The 17,196-nt window shown below is 39.3% G+C and overlaps 1 protein-coding gene across 10 annotated transcripts in view; it reads right to left on the reverse strand.

Moving 5' to 3' along the window:
• MAMDC2 (MAM domain containing 2) overlaps positions 1 to 17,196 on the reverse strand; it is a 400,592-nt gene that overhangs the window by 262,124 nt on the left and 121,272 nt on the right. For 2 of the 10 annotated variants that reach the window (XM_058695738.1, XM_058695739.1), the window contains exon 6: positions 9,683 to 9,957. The exons of the other annotated variants lie outside the window; for them this stretch is intronic. In XM_058695738.1, coding sequence (XP_058551721.1) covers positions 9,775 to 9,957 — 183 coding nt within the window. In that variant the 3' untranslated portion in view covers positions 9,683 to 9,774. Of the gene's footprint in view, positions 1 to 9,682; positions 9,958 to 17,196 lie in introns of those variants that run through there. 10 annotated transcript variants of the gene reach the window in all.

Below are 17,196 nucleotides of genomic sequence, written 5' to 3' on the forward strand. Positions count from 1 at the left end.
CATACACACACACACATTCATGTACACACACGTATACAATATCCATTAAGTTGTTGTGATGATGGAATCATGTAAATATACTAAAAGCACTGGCACATGTTGGTTCTCAACCCTGTTAGCTGACTCTAGACCTGGAAATTCTTTTTTTTTTTTTTTTTTTTAATTTTTTTTTTTTCAACGTTTTTTATTCATTTTTTGGGACAGAGAGAGACAGAGCATGAACGGGGGAGGGGCAGAGAGAGAAGGAGACACAGAATCGGAAACAGGCTCCAGGCTCCGAGCCACCAGCCCAGAGCCCGACGGGGGGCTCGAACTCACGGACCGCGAGATCGTGACCTGGCTGAAGTCGGACGCTCAACCGACTGCGCCACCCAGGCGCCCCTAGACCTGGAAATTCTATACTACGTCTGGCCCCTGACCTTAACCTCTAGAAAACTCAGGTCATGTTCCTCTCCCATGTAACTGTTGCCTTCTCTAACTTCCAACCCTGGATGACTGGGTTTCAGGGTATCCATAAAGCTCCTAGAAAGGTATGAAGTATTTTGGGTGGATGACGCTATCCTACAATGTGCCAACTGCTTTGATCCTTTCGTTGCAATGAGATAGTTCTAGGACAGTAGGAGATAGAAGTCAACAGGTTATTTTTCGTGTTCCTTTATTCTCTACTTGCTATTTCTAGCTGTCTACCAAAGAAGGAACTTCACAGTTCTCAGCTAGCTATCTCAGCTATCCAGTGAACCCTGATTGGAGCATTCACTTTGTCTTAGGAGTGGGCCTGGAAGAGTTATCCCAACCCATAACTAAGCATTGTGAGGACTGTCAATGACAGGAGCAAGGGTCTGAAGTGACAAAAAAACAAAAACAAAAACATAAAAACCAACAAAAAAAAAAGCCACCAAATTATGTTACCAACTTAAGACAAATGGAAAAGGTCTCTCTGTTTCTCTAATAGAAGTACCAAATGGGGAGATAGCCTAGGTGACTCAGTTGGTTAAGTATCTGACTTCAGCTCAGGTCATGATCTCAGAGTTTGTGGGTTCAAGCTCCGCGTCGGGCTCTGTGCTGACAGCTCAGGGCCGGGATCCTGCTTTGGATTCTGTGTCTCCCTCTCTCTGCCCCTCCCCTGTGCTCACACCCTGTCTTTCTCTCTCTCTCAATAATAAACATTAAAAATTTTAAAAAAAGAAATACTAAAGGGAAGAGGCACAATTTCTGTACAGAAAAGGACTTCTCACAAGAGTACAACAGTACTCTGGTAGACTGTACAAAGGGACCAAACTACCCCCTCTTTTCCACACTCTTTGGGAGAACCCACCTATGACTCTGGGATGGCCCCAGGACGTGCTCCAGCCGGGCTGTAGTAAATATGACACAGGCAGATGTTTGAAAAGCCTTGTGTACAGAGGCTTCCCCACACGCTGCTTTTGGGGACTTCGCCATCACCATGTGAACAAGCCCAGTCTGCTGCTCAGCCTCTCTGCTTCATGATGAATGACCCCCAGCAAGGGCATCCCTGACCTCCAGCTCACTCTGAGCCAAGAGCCAGCCAGGTGAGTGAGACCATCCCACCATCCAGCCCCAGTTGTTGCCACCCAGACTAGAGAGACCACCCAGGAGACCACATGGTTAGCAAATGCTAGTTGATAAAATTACATATTCTCTTTTGTGGTTGCCCTACAAAAATACATTGTGTGTGTGTACATACATGTATACTTTGTCTTCTAGAAATGGACACACAGACCTTAATAGTAGCTTGCTAAACATTCACAATTTATTTCATCATCTTCCAGAGGAAAGCTTCATTACTTATGATGTCAGAGTGTTTCCCAATGTTCTCTTCACAGGAATATTTGTAACTTTTACAGGGTAAAAGGTCTGGATTTCTTTAGACTGTCAAAGGTGCTCATGAACACTTAGAGGGGAGATTTTAGTATGAGGGAAGAGTGTTGGAAAATGAGATGAGTTTGATTCCTAGACAGCAAGCCTAAGTTACTATCCTGATAGGTGAAAAGTAGAAATATGTAATAAAAAAATTAAAGAATACATTTCTACAAAATACAAATCAAGACTACATTAAGATACCACTTCACACCAATCAGAGTAGCGAAAATTAACAACTCAGGAAACAACAGATGTTGGCGACAACATGGAAAAAGAGAATTGTTGGTGGGAATGCAAACTGTTGCAGCCACTCTGGAAAACAGTCTTGAGGTCTCTCAAAAGATTAAAAATAGAATTACCCTATGACCTAGCAATAGAACCATTAGGAATTTATCCAAAGGATACAGGCATGCTGATTCATAGGGGTACATGTGCCCCAATGTTTATAGCAGCACTACCAACAATAGCCAAATTATGGAAAGAGCCCAAATGTCCATCAACTGATAAATGGATGAAGAAGATGTGGTTTATATATACAATGGAATACTACTTGGCAATGAGAAAGAATGAAATCCTGCCATTTGCAGCAACGTGGATGGAACTGGAGGGTATTAGGCTAAGTGAAGTAAGTCAGTCAGAGAAAGACAGATATCATATGTTTTCACTCATATGTGGAAGTTGAGAAACTTAACAGATGACCATGGGGGAAGGGAAAGAAAAAATATATATAGTTACAGAGAGGGAGGCAAACCATAAAAGACTCTTAAATACAAACTGAGGGTGGAAAGGGTGGAGAGCGGGGAAAATGGGTAATGGGCATTGAGGAGGACACTTGTTGGGATGAGCACTGTGTGTTGTATGTAAGCGATGAATCATGGGAATCTACTCCCAAAGCCAAGAGCACACTGTATACACTGTATGTTAGCTAACTTGACAATAAATTATATTTAAAAAAATGTTTAATAAAAAAAAGAATACATTTCCATAGCATTTCGTAAATAATCTCAGTATTACTTTGACTTACTGTATCAACATTATCAAAAACACTGGTTAAACACACACCCGTGCATTCTAAATCTTCACACGACAGTGCCTGCCTCCAAAATTTTCCAGGATTCTCTTCATTTTCAAATACTGTCACTTTGTAACAGAAATTCCAATATTTGATTCTAAATGAAATCTTCCAGGCTGCTTCTCAAGTTCAGAACAAAAATCTTTTTTTTTTTTAGATTATGTGTACCATTTTTTTAAAAATTATGTTACAAAAGGTTATGATCTTGAAAGATAAATAACACAATTAAAAATGGAAAATGGATATGAATTAAGATTTCTCCAAAGAAGATATACAAATAGCCAATAAGCACATGGAAAGATGTTCAACAGCATTGGGCATTAGGGGAATACAAAGGAAAACTGCAATGAGACCCCACTTCTCCCCAACTAGAATGGCTATGATCAAAACAGTGGGAAACAACAGATGTTGGTAAGGATATGGAAAAATTGGAGCCCTTATGCACTGCTAGTGAAAATGTAAAATGGTAAAGCTACATTAGGAAATAATTCAGCAGTTCCTCAAAAGATTAAACAGAGTTCCCATACGACACAGCAGTTCCCCTCCTGGGTATATACCCAAGAGAAATGGAAACATACATTCACCCAAAAACTCATACACGAATATTCACAGCACCATTATTCATAACAGCTAAAAGGTAGAAGTAACCCAACGTCTATCAACTGATGAATGGATACATTGTAGTATATCTATATGAGTACTGACAACTTCATTCAACATAGATGAAGCTTGAAAACATTATGCTAAGTGAAAGAAACCAGTTAGACACAAAGACCACACAGTGTATGATTTCACTTATATAAAATATTCAGAATAGGCAAATCTATAGAGAAAGAAAGTAGAGTAGTGGTTGCTTAGGACTGAGAGATTGGGAGGGAATGGGGAATGACAGCTAATGGATATGGAATTTCTTTTAGGTGTGATGAAAATGTTCTAAAATTGATTGTGGTGATGGGAGCACAACTCTGTGAAAATACCAAAAAGCATTGAATCATACACTTTAAAAGGGTGAAGTTGATGGTTCAGAATCATACCTCAATAAAAGCTTACGAAAATGTTATAAAAAAAAAAAAAAAAAAAAAAAGAAAATGTTATAAAGCTTATGATCTTAATTGGGAACACTAATTTACTGTGTGAGATTTTGGGTTTTCCACTTTGACATATAATGGCTGCTTCATGTTTGTCCCATCTCAGCTATTTGGGAGTGGGCTTCCAGTTCTTGGCAAATTGCCCACCATTGTCGCTGAAATAAAGTCAGCTGCTGGTCAACACAGCTTTGAAAAAATCTTCCCATTCCTGCCTGGGGTCTTATGAATATGGAGTTTCCCTATACTTCTGGAACACTGTTATCCAGGGCTTTCCTTTCTAAGTAAACCAGTAAGCTGGCCAGGCCCTGCTTATCTTCATCTGCCACCTCCATATCCCAGGGGTTGGGTCTAGTATGCTTACTTCCTCCCTCACTGCCAAATGGATTTCTAGTATAATCCAGTGGATTTGAGGTTCCTCTGTACTTCTAAAGTGAAGCCCCTGGCCGACTCCCCATCTCTATTTTCTTCATCACATACTCTGGGATCTTAACTCCTACTCGAACTCGACCAGATTTGCTATGTCCCTTCTACTATGATTCAGTCTCTACCTTTACTAACCTAGCTTTAGTAACCAAGAAGCTGCCAGTTTTGCCATTTTTCTGCCATCCATTCCCCTCCACTACACAACTTAATTATTTCATGTTTGTCCTGCCTCTCCTTATGTAAAGGGTCACAAGGCCTCCATAAATGAATGAAGTGTACCAGGTAAGAACTGCAGCAAAATGATGATCTTAGCCCCCATCAAAGGAATGCTTTTCCCCCTGCTGATTGTTGCTGTATTAAAATGAGGCCTTCTGCTGCCAGATCTGCCAATTTGTCAAGGGCATGAAAATCCAGACATTTAAGTAAAATGTCCTAATTTATATAATTTGGCTTGATTTCTTTTAATTAATGAAAAAAAAATCATGAAGACCATATAAAACTTACCTGTATGCCAAATTTAACTCAAGAACCACCATTATGGGAATTTATCCAAAGGATACAGGAGTGGTGATTCGAAGGGGTACAGGTACCCCAATGTTTATAGCAGCACTATCAACAATAGCCAATTTATGGTAAGAGCCCAAATGTCCATCAACTGATGAATGGGTAAAGAAGATGTGGTGTGTGTGTGTGTATATATATATATGTGTGTGTGTGTGTGTGTGTGTACACACACACACACACACACACACACACACTAGAATACTACTCAGAAATAAAAAAGAATGAAATCTTACCATTTGCAGCAATGTGGATGGAACTGGAGGGTATTAGGCTAGATGAAGTCACTCGGTCAGAGAAAGACAGATATCATATGGTTTCATTCATATGGGGAATTTAAGAAACTTAACAGAAGACCACAGGAGAAGGAAAAGAGAAATAAGTTACAGAGAGGGAGGCAAACCATAAGAGACTCTTTATCAAACTGAGGGTTAATGGGGGTGGTGGGCGATGGGTACTGAGGAGGGCGCTTGTTGGGATGAGCAAAGGGTATTGTATGTAAGTGATGAATCATGGCAATCTACTCCTAAAGGCAAGACTACATCGTATGTTAGGTAAATTGACAATTAAAAAAAAAAAAAAGAACCACCACTGCAGTAGATCTACTTAGGATTTGCCCAACCAATCTCCCACACTCCCCACAGCAGTCTGCATCTGCCATGGTGGGCTCACACCAACAGGTCTGACAGAACAGACACAAGGGCCAAAAGGAAGCTATGGAACAAATTTGTGTGTGTGTGTGTGTGTGTGCGTGTGTGTGTAGATAGATAGATAGATAGATAGATAGATACACACACACACACTATAAATATACACAACACACAAGACATAGTTATTTTGGTGCCTTGGGTGAAATCCTATAAAGTATGCATGTGGAAATAAATAGACTCTGTGGTTACTTTCTAAAGAAGAAATTTCCAATGATCAAATCAAAGCTCCAATTTTTCTTGTTTCAAATGGTCTTTGATACTAACAAGATAAACCACTGAAGCAGTTATCTAACGAAATCCAAAGCAATACAAAATACTTGCACCTATAAGACCTGGGTTTCAGATTAATATTGTAAAGTTCATTCAGTCCAACATTCACTCATTCACTCATTCACTAATGGATGGCAAGTGAATATTTGGAATGGAGCAAATCTCTGCTGTATTCTTTTTTTCAGTGTGCCATTTTACTTCACTAGTTCAAATATAATCTCTTATTCTCCTTCTAAACCAAACCAAAGTGAATTTTTTTTAATGTTTATTTTTGAGAGAAACAGAGACAGAGGCAGACCGCGAGTGCTGAAGGGACAGAGAGAGGGAGACACAGAATCTGAAGCAGACTCCAGGCTCCGAGCTGTCAGCACAGAGCCCAATGCAAGGCTCGAACTCATTAATGGCGAGACTGTGACCTGAGTCCGAAGTTGGACGCTTAACTGACTGAGCCACCCAGGCTCCTCCCAAAGCGGATTTCTACGTGGATCCCTCATGATACACGTAGGCCAATTATGCAAACTGTGATGTTAGTCATTCTGATAATACAGAATTTCTGCTAAAGCAGATTAATTTTATTTTCTAGGTACCAGGCATTGTTCAAAGATAATGATATGGCCATTAAGACTTTTTCCTTACAGAAAGGGAACAAAACCAAACGATGAGTAGCTATTCATTTATATTCGCATACTTCAAACAGCTGTCTACCCTAGATATGTTATTGAGTGTTAGGGGTGATTAAACTTGAATTTATAGTTGGTGGAAGGAAAGGTAATCCTAGGCAGGTAGCCACTACAATAGGCAATATATAAAGAATTAACATTATAATGCAACAGATTAAGAAACTGGGTCACTTTCTTACACCATACACAAAAATAAACTCGAAATGGATTAAGGACCTACATGTAAGACCTGAAAACAAAAATTGCCAAGAGAAAACATAGGCATATGTAAACTCTTAAACATTAGTCTTAGTGGGGCGCCTGGGTGGCGCAGTCGGTTAAGCGTCCGACATCAGCCAGGTCACGATCTCGCGGTCCGTGAGTTCGAGCCCCGCGTCAGGCTCTGGGCTGATGGCTCGGAGCCTGGAGCCTGTTTCCGATTCTGTGTCTCCCTCTCTCTCTGCCCCTCCCCCGTTCATGCTCTGTCTCTCTCTGTCCCAAAAATAAATAAAAAACGTTGAAAAAAAAATTAAAAAAAAAAACAAAAAACATTAGTCTTAGTAATGTTTTTCTGGATCTGTCTCCTCAGGTCAGGGAAACAAAAGCAAAAATAAACATTTGGGATTACATGAAACTTAAAAAGTTTCACTTTTGCACAGTGAAACCATCAACAAAACAAAAAGCAACCAAGTGCATAAGAGGATATTTGCAAATGATATATCCAATAAGGGGTTAGTATCCAAAATATATAAAGAACTTCTACCACTCAACATAAAAAACACATAATCTGATTGAAAAATGGGCAGAGGGGCATGTCTTTTTCTGAAGAAGACTATCACTAATTCTCAAGGAAATGCAAAGCAAAATCACAATGAAATATTACCTCATACCTGTGAGAATGGCTAGTATCAGAAAGATAAGAAATAACAAGTGTTGGTGAGGATATGGAGAAAAGGGAACCCTTTTGTACTGTTGGTAGAAATGTAAATTGGTGCAGCTACAATAGAAAACAGTATGCAGGTTCCTCAAAAAATTAAAAATGCGAATGCTGGAAATACTATTAACCCAGTAATTGTCCTTCTGGGTATTTATCTAAAGAAAATGAAAGCACCAATTCAAAAAGATATATGCACCCCTGTGTTTATTGCAGCATCATTTATAATAGCCAACCTAAGCGTCCACTGATAGATGCACAGATAAAGATGTGGTACACCTTTCTTTTTCAGTGGTTTTTTTACTTAGCGATGAAAAAAAAAATGAGATCTTGCCATTCATAACAGCATGGATGGACCTAGAGGGTATTACGTTAAGTTAAATAAGTCGGACAGAGAAAGGCAAATACTATACGATTTTAACTTATATGTGGAAACTAAAACAAAACAAATGAACAAACAGAAAAAGACTCATAAATACAGAGAACAAACTGGTAGTTGCCAGAGGGAAGGGTAGTGGTGAAGAATAGGTGAAATAGGTGAAGGAGATTAAAAGGTACAAGCTTCCAGGGGCGCATGGGTGGCTCAGTTGGCTAAGCTTCTGACTCTGGCTCAGGTCATGATCTCAGGGTTTGTGGGTTCGAGCCCCACGTCAGGCTCTGAGCTGACAGCTCGGAGCCTGCAGCCTGCTTTGGATTCTGTCTCCCTCTCTCTCTCTACCCCTCCCCAACTTGTGCATGCGCTCTCTCTTTCTCTCTCTCAAAAATAAAAGAGGTAAAACTTCTAGTCCTAAAATAAATAAGCTAAGAGGATGACAAGTATAACATAGGGAATATAGCCAGAAATATTATAGTAACTCTTTATGGTGACAGATGGCAACTACACTTACCATAGTGAGCGTATTGTAATGTATATAATTGTCAGATCACTAAGTTGTACACCTGAAATTAATATAATAGTGTATATCAACTATACTTCAATTAAAAATAAGAAAAAGAATTAACATTATGCTTATAATATACATATTTATGTATAATATATACATGTGTATTGTGTGTACATGCAGACACATACTTTAAAGCAGCAAGAAATTATAGTCAAATTCTGCTGATGAATGATTACCAGGCATATCCACATTTTCTTTTTCTTTATTAGTTATCATTTCTCCACTCACAAGGCTTATGGTCTCCACCATAATTTGCTGATCAAGAGTTGGAGGCAATGCTAAATTAGCATTTATCATAAGTGCTATTTCATGAATTTACTTTTTAAAGAAAATAATGACAGCAAATTAATCCTAGGCTGACCAAATAGTTAAACTCACTCTCCAAAGAAAGAAAAGGTCAAAGGTACTTCAAAAATCAATTAGAATCTGCTATCTATGTACCTCTGGGCAACCTGTTTAAATCTCTGTGAGCTTCTGTTTGCTCATCTGTAAAATGGGATGTTAAGTCAAAACAACTGCTAAGATTTCTTCTAAATATAATATTAGATGCAGACATCAAACCCTAAAGTTTTCCCATCAAACCCTAAAGTTTCACTAAGATTCTGGCTACATCTCTCCTATTCCATATGCTCAAAAAGTATTGTCTTAAATAAGGAAAAGCACTATGCTGAATAAACAATCCACACTGCAGTTAGCCAGCATAGATAAACCAAAGTCTATAAATAGGTACACACCCCACCTCCACTGCAACTCTCTCTCTCTCTCTCTTTCTCTCTCTCCCGTGTTGCCCAAACTTCAGCCATTTGACTTTCATGTCAAATCTGAGTACCATGTATGTTTTTATTCCCTTTAAAGTGGAATTTAAGTTGGGTTACTTTTTAAAAAATTTATCCATTCTAAGCAATCATAAGCTTGACTGTGCTAGCTTTATACATTTTTTCTAATAAAATTTAAAATAAATACATAGTCCATAAATAAAAGAAAATTCCAGCAATTACCATCTAGAATTGTGTTGTACACCTTCCCTGGTATACACATTAAACTTTGGGAAATACCAGAGTAGCTTTATGAGAAGAAGGATAGATACATGATGGCCTAGAATATTTAAGATATTGTTTTTAAAGGAATCTACTATAGTAACACCATTTCCATTGCATTTATTATGATAGCAAATCAACTGTTAGATCCATTATTCTTTCATTAGTTAGAGAATCTGATTCCATATATTATTTTTAAAAGGGGACAATAGGACCACCAGTTAATGGGTAGAGTTTTTGTTTTATATATGAATTAGCATAAATCCCACTTTCATCATGCCAAGTGTTGATGCCAAATCTTTTGGAACCATCTAGATCTGTGAACTGAGAACGGCATTTTCTGTGGACTATTGAATAATCATCTTGACAAGGATAATCCTATGGGGGAGAGGGGGAGAAAGAGAAATAATATTGAATGACCGAAATACGTAAAAACGAGTGATTTCTAAAAGTTGATCTTATTAAGATCCAAGTTTAATTTTCACACAATTAATTTAATATCTCAAGTTACAAATGCTTCAATGAAAATATGGCTATTGTTTCATTTACAAATACTTTAATTCTGAAAGAAGAATCTAGTTCTTTTATTTATAAAGCTAAAAAGATGAATTGTTATACATGTAAAATTTTTCTAAACCATAAATATATGGCACAAAGAACAGTTTAAATTTCATGATCATCTACGTAAGACCGAAACAATTACAATTTACCTATCATTCAACATCTTTTTAAACTGAATATAAGTTATAATTATTCCAAAGAATATTATCTTGGGTTATATCTTTCATAGTCGCTATCAAATGACTTGCCAGTAAATGCCAAACTCAAGGGTTCATTCCTCTGAGAAATTTACCTCAGGATAACCCAGTATAATGTTTAAGGTATTTATCCCTAAAGCACTTCATAGAAACTTCTGTTGTAATAAAATGAGACACTGTCATTGACCATTTCCAAAAGGGAATATTGATTCTCTCAGATTACATCAAGGATAATGGTAGACAAGGGACATAAAGCCCTTAAACTCATTATCTAATTTCTGCTTCAAATTGGTGCTAATTTTAAAGCACTAACACAATATTGAAATTAAATCACCAGAACTATAAAACAATGAAAGAACATCAAAATAGTTCTAATCTTAGATTGGCTTTATTGAAAATAATTGGAAAATGTAACCATTTATTCAACCATAACAATAAGTATGGGGTCAATGTATTTACGGAGTGTTTATCATGGGTTGGGCACAGTAGTTGAGTGTTTATGTCTTTTAATCCATAGCAGGACTCTGACATAGGAATTATTACTCCCACTTTACCTATAGGAAAAGATATTGCTTAAAATCTCAAGAAAAAGAGATTTTAAGGAATGCTAATATTAAGTAATTCAGCCAGGACTTGTAACTAATTATCTGACTGTAAGATGCATTCATTATCCCTCCAGGACCCTCATGAAATTTTTTTTTTTTTTTTTTTTTTTTTTTTTTTTGGGACAGAGAGAGACAGAGCATGAACGGGGGAGGGGCAGAGAGAGAGGGAGACACAGAATCGGAAACAGGCACCAGGCTCCGAGCCATCAGCCCAGAGTCTGACGCGGGGCTCGAACTCACAGACTGCGAGATCGTGACCTGGCTGAAGTCGGACGCTTAACCGACTGCGCCACCCAGGCGCCCCATGAAATTCTTAATAATTAGGAGATGAAAAGAAACACAAACCACAAAATCCTAAAGCTACATTATATCCACGTTATTTTCTGTATAGTTTGGGCTTTTGTTTTTCAGAGGCAGTGTCTAATTTCTCTGAGGCACATATGTTACTTTTTGGTCTGGTAGAGGCCCTTCCAACGAAATTTGAGCATTACTGGCCAAACCTGCCTGCTCAAAGGGAGGCAGGGTCTGCTCATTCCTACACCAGCTTCTGTCAAACTAAAGGGAGCTTCAAATTCAGGGTCAATGTGTTTCTCTAGCATCCCCTGGGCAGAGAGGATGATTTATCTTGGTCAGGTAGGTGAAACGATTAAATGTGATGTTTTAAGAAAAGGATTCTGGCAGCAAGAAGGTATTGACGAATGAAGGTAGAAATGATCAGATTCCAGAACAGTAATTAGAATTAGAATGACAATAAAAATTCACATATCATTAACTGATGTATGGATAAGCAAAATGTGATCTATTCATACAGTGAAAAAACATTATTTGGTAATAAAGTGAACAAAATACTGACACATGCTGTAGCATAGATGAACCGTGAAAACATTATGCTAAGTGAAGGAAACTAAACCAAAAAACTACACATTGTATGATTCCTTCTAAAGAATGTCCACAGAGATAGAAATTAACTTTGTGAGGAGCTGGGGGAGGGGGAGAATGAGGAGAGACTGTTAATGTGCAGTGGCCAATAGATCACGGGGCACCCAGGCATTTGCTAAGCATTATTTGTGAGTTGTGCCTGTGAGGGTGTTTCTAGACGAGATCAGCATTTGAATCTGCACACTCAGTAAAGCAATTTGCTCTCCCTAATGTAGGTGGGCATCTTCCAATCCACTGAGGACCTGAATAGAAGAAAAAGGCAGTGGAAGAAAGAATTCAGTCCCTTCCTGCCTGATAGCTTGAGCTGGGACATTCATCTTATCCTGCTCTTGGTACGTGGTTCTCGGGCCTTCAGACTTGGAATGAATTACAGCCACCAGCTTCCCTAGGTTTCCAACTTGCAGCCAGCACGTTGTGGGACTTCTCATCCTCCATATTGCATTAGCCAATTCCTTAAAATAAATCAATCTCTGTCTCCCTCTCCTCTCTCTTTCTGTCTATCCTAGTGGTTATCTATCTGTTGAGAAACGTGACTAATAAAATGCATATGGAATTTCTTTTGGGGGTGATGAAAATGTTCCAAAACTGATGATTGTATGACCCTATGTATATACAAAAATCACTGACTTACATACTTTTACAGGGTGGATTTTATGGCATGTGAATTATATCTCAACAAAGCTATTATTTTTTATAAGTGGATAAGTAGGGGTGAGCAATCCAAAAGTTAGGAAAACTAGTTAAGAGACTACTGCCTACTCATACACACATGAAATTGAGTCCCTTCTATCATCAGAGGTATATTGGTAAGTGAGTTCCCCACCAGAAAAAAAAAAAAACACAACTTATTTGTGATAATTGCCAAATTCTGTGTTGTAAATACTCCCGCTATGGTGACTTCATGCTATCAAAGTGAGGTCAGTAAATATTGGGTTGGGAAGGCGTGAGTATAATTAGCTCATGAAAACTTTAAGAAGTGACTCCAGTTAACCCTGAATCCACTTCTCCCACCCCCCATTGTGTGACGGCCACACGATTTGGGGAGATCAATCCTACTGCAAGCTCTAGGGGCAGAATCTAACTGGCCTATGACAATTATAATAACCTCACGTCCACTCTCAATGATCTCAGTGATTGATCCAGTGTTGGGCATGTATTTTGAGTTTGTCCAAATAAAGTAAAGCCCAAGACTTTTGTCCAAATAAAGTAAAGCCCAAGACTTTGTTCAGTGGTTTGGAGGAAAGAAACTCTTTTTCCATTATTGGAAATGAGGAAGCATCTAGCCCAGGTTGCTATTGGTACTGCTCCTACAATCAGTTTAGCATGAAACCAACACCATAAAAGGCATATTTGAGAGTCAGTAAGAAGCATGATGACGTTGCTGTATCAATCCTTTACTGAAACATGAGTTTTCAAAAAAAAGCGTAAACCAATAAATTGCTTTTATTGTCTGACCTGAGTTGGGTTTTGTACAACCTACTAAAAACATCTTAACCAATGTGTACCTGAATAATAGGTAATGTTGGAACACTGAAGTACTAAGAATCAGAGCAAAAAAAAAATGGCCAAAACCAAGGAAGTAGGGCAAATATGTATTTATAGTAGGAATAAAGGCAAACAATAAATTTGTGACTAAATATATAATCAAGAATTAGAAGAATGTGAATATGGAATAGGTAAACAAAACAGGACAATAAGAACACATTACTGGGATCCAAGAAGGTATAACTATTATATGAAAGCAGAGCAAGAATGGTTTTTCAAAGTTTAATACTAAAGGCACAAACTAGAATAAAACAGCTGTACCAACAGCCACCTTAAAGGACCTTAATACTGACTGCAGCTTAGACCCAAGGCCAAACTGAGATGGTAGGAGTCTTAAACAAGAAGTAATTTAGTGTGCCACTCAAATCAAGTATACAGGGGGTAATCATTTCAAAATGATGCGTAGTTTTGCCCTTTCTGTGTGTAACCAGTCATTTGCCCAAGGTGAGATCAAAATTTGTTTCAGAATAAAATGCTAACCAAAGAACAAAGTAGTATCAGCTTCTAATATGCAAAATAGGATTTTTCAGCAAGATAATAGCCTTGCAAACCACTCACAATTGTGAGGACTTTAGAATACCAATGTCCAGGCCTGGAAGACTTCACATTATAGAGTTCTCCAAATGTATAGAAAAAAATATCCTTTCGTTAAGGCTTAACCAAAGGTTGGAATGAATAGTCGGAAGATAGGGAAGAGTCTGGGGAATTATAGGAATGAGAAAACAAGAGAAAAGGGAAAAGCAGGATGGTAGAGACAGCCAATGTATTTCCCAATTTTCCCTTTCCCAGACTTTAAGCCAGCAGAGTCCCTCTGACCTGGACAGAGGGAAGTACATGAGACAAATGAGAGTAATGATGGAAAGGCATAAGAGGGGCCCCCATCCCTCATGAGAACTCTTGAAACTGACCATCTCAGGCTGCCCTTTCATCTGCCTGGAGGCCACCACACCCACGCTGGTGGGGCATCATACTTATGCAGAGGGAGACTCTGAGTCACTTTGGCATCCTGTGCGGAGTCTGCAGAGGGGGTTACTAACAGGAGCTGCAGAGCTGAACACTGGAGCTGGGGCTGAATGGGAATCACAGAAGTCTTCTGTGGAGTCCACAGTATTTATGGGAGTAGAAACGAGGCTGAGTTATCCCAAGCAAGCCATCTGGGATCTAAGCTAGCCCAGAGAGAAAGAGTGAGAAATAGAAAAAGACGGACGGTTCAATGTCCACAGACTTTAGCCACCAATGCCAGCAAGGAAAAGAGCGGCCAGGTGGACTAGGGACATCATCCCAGAGACCAGAACAGGCAGACAACAGCACACACAAAAATCCTACTCTTGCCCTCTGGCATCAGGATGCTAAGGCACATCCCCCTCTCCATATACCTGGATACCATCTTAGGGAGAGTCCTAGTTACCATTACTGTGTAACAAACAGGTCAACCCATGTAGAACAGTACAAAACAATACCCATTTCCAGAATCTTTGGGTTAGGAATTTGGAAAAGGTATAACAAAGACAGCATCTCTCTGCTCCACAATATCTGAGGCCTCAACAGAGAAGACTTGAAAGCTGGGAGTGACTTGAGGACTGGGGTTACAAACATCCCTCACTCCAGTTGGTGGTTGATGCTGGCTGCCCGCTGGGACCTCAGGTAGGGCTGTTGACTGAAACAATGATGCAGGTCCTCCCCGCATGCCTGCTTGGGCCTTCAACATGGTGCCTGGGTTCTGAGAATGGCAGTGGCACTGAGAGAACCAGGAGGAAACTGCATTGCTTTTTATCACCTGGCCTCCAAAGTCACATGGCATCACTTCTACCATAGTCACGGTTCACCCAGTCCTAGGGGAGGTGATAAGGACTCTGCCTTTCAATGGAAGGAGTATCCAAATCACATTGTAAGGGCATGTGGGATGACCACATGTATTGCACCATTTGGGGAGAATGACAATCTGCCACATGGAGAAAAAGTAGGATGTGTTGGGGTTCTCAAGACTATCCCTGGATTCAGTGATTTCTAGGAGGAACCACAGGACTCAACATGTAGTTGTATTTGTGGTTATGATTTACTACAGCAAATGGATACAGAGCAAAATCAGCGAAAAGGCACACAGGCTGAAATCCAGAGGAAACCAGGTGCAAACCTCCAAGAGTCCTCTCCCAGTGAGTCACACAGGATGCACTTAATTTCCTCAGCAATGTACTGTGAAATACTGTTTACCGGGGAAGCTCATTAGAGCCTCAGTAGCCAAGGTTTTTCTCAGGGGCTGGTCACAGGCGCGCTCTTTGCCTAGCAAAATTCCAGACTCCCAGAAGGAAAGCAGGTGTTCAACATGAACCATATTGTTTGCACAAACTGTTTAGGTGCAGTGAACCACTCTCATTAGGGAGTTCTAGTCCCAAAAGTCAAGTTTCTAGATGCCAGACAAGGGCCAACCTTGCAAGCAGGCTTTTTAAGAGAGAACAGTCTCAGTTCTGCTGTTAGCTCTTTTCTGCAAACAAAGGATGGGAGGAGATCTCTGAGAAAGTGAGAGTTTTTTTTAAAGGGAAATCAAACACTTCCTGTAGGAACTATTTAAATTACAGAATCAGACTGAGCTGTAAATGGATTGAAGAGTAAGTGTTTTCCCACTGGTGGTGGGCTCAGGAAGAAGGCCAGTTATCCATTAGACACTTTTCCTCTGCATATGTGAGTTGTAAACAGTTGTTATATTTCCACACCCTAACATAATATTTAAATATGTACATGTTCAACATTTATTTAGTGGGACTGGGAAGAAATGTTTAGAAATTGCATATAAAAACAGAGGTGCGAATCACCACACATTGTTGGCTGTTCACTGTTCTAGTGCTACACCGACCCTGAGTTCTGACAACGTTTACTTAAGTTAGGATAATCACCACAAGCTTTTACTGGGCCCTTAAGGTAGATGAGGATCTCTGGTAAAATTTGTCTGGGGTGTGGACTGAATGGGTATCGGTGCACAATGGCTTACGCAGAGCCAGACTAGAAGACACATTTCACGGCAAGAATTTAGAGGACTCACCAGGCCAATGGGGCTAAAGAATCAAAGATGAACTATAGCTTCAAATCTGGATGGTGGGAGAGTTCTAAAACCAGAAAAAGGAATATGAAAGACATGGAGATGGAGGGAGGAATTGTTTTAGGAGATAAATGATTAGTCACATTTTAAGACATTTTCAATGTGAGATGACATCAATACAAAATCTTTATTTGAAATGTGGTGCTGTGGGATAGACAGCTGGGAAAGAGGTCAGTGCCCTGTGCACAGTAGTAGATATTGGCTGGGGAAAAATAAAGAACAGTATTGGAACCATGGATGATATTTGAATACAGACTGTGAATTACATAATTACACTGCATCAATTATTCCTAAGTTTAAAAATATTACCATAGATATGTGTCCTTGTTCTTAGGAAAATCACATGGAACTATTTATAGGTAAAGGGGCACAGCCTACCCTCAAATAGTAAACAATTGGTCACTTGGGGTAAAGATTATATGGGAGTTCCCTGTGCCATTCTTGCAACTTTCCTGTAAGTTTGTAATTATATAAAATATATTATCTCACCCCCCCAAAAAAAGTAATGGTTGGAGAGCCTTGGGTGTGGATGAATTCTCTGAGATTGCATAAAACGAGAAGCACAGAGTTCTGGATCCCAAGTCTTATGGACACTCATGGTTGGGTCCATAAAGAAGCCATGAAGGACAAAGGAGGAGAGGTATGAAGTGCTGCAGGGTCATCAGCTCTGAAGGTA

The sequence above is a fragment of the Neofelis nebulosa genome, chromosome 12, assembly GCF_028018385.1.
Source record: "Neofelis nebulosa isolate mNeoNeb1 chromosome 12, mNeoNeb1.pri, whole genome shotgun sequence".
Lineage (NCBI taxonomy): Eukaryota > Metazoa > Chordata > Mammalia > Carnivora > Felidae > Neofelis > Neofelis nebulosa.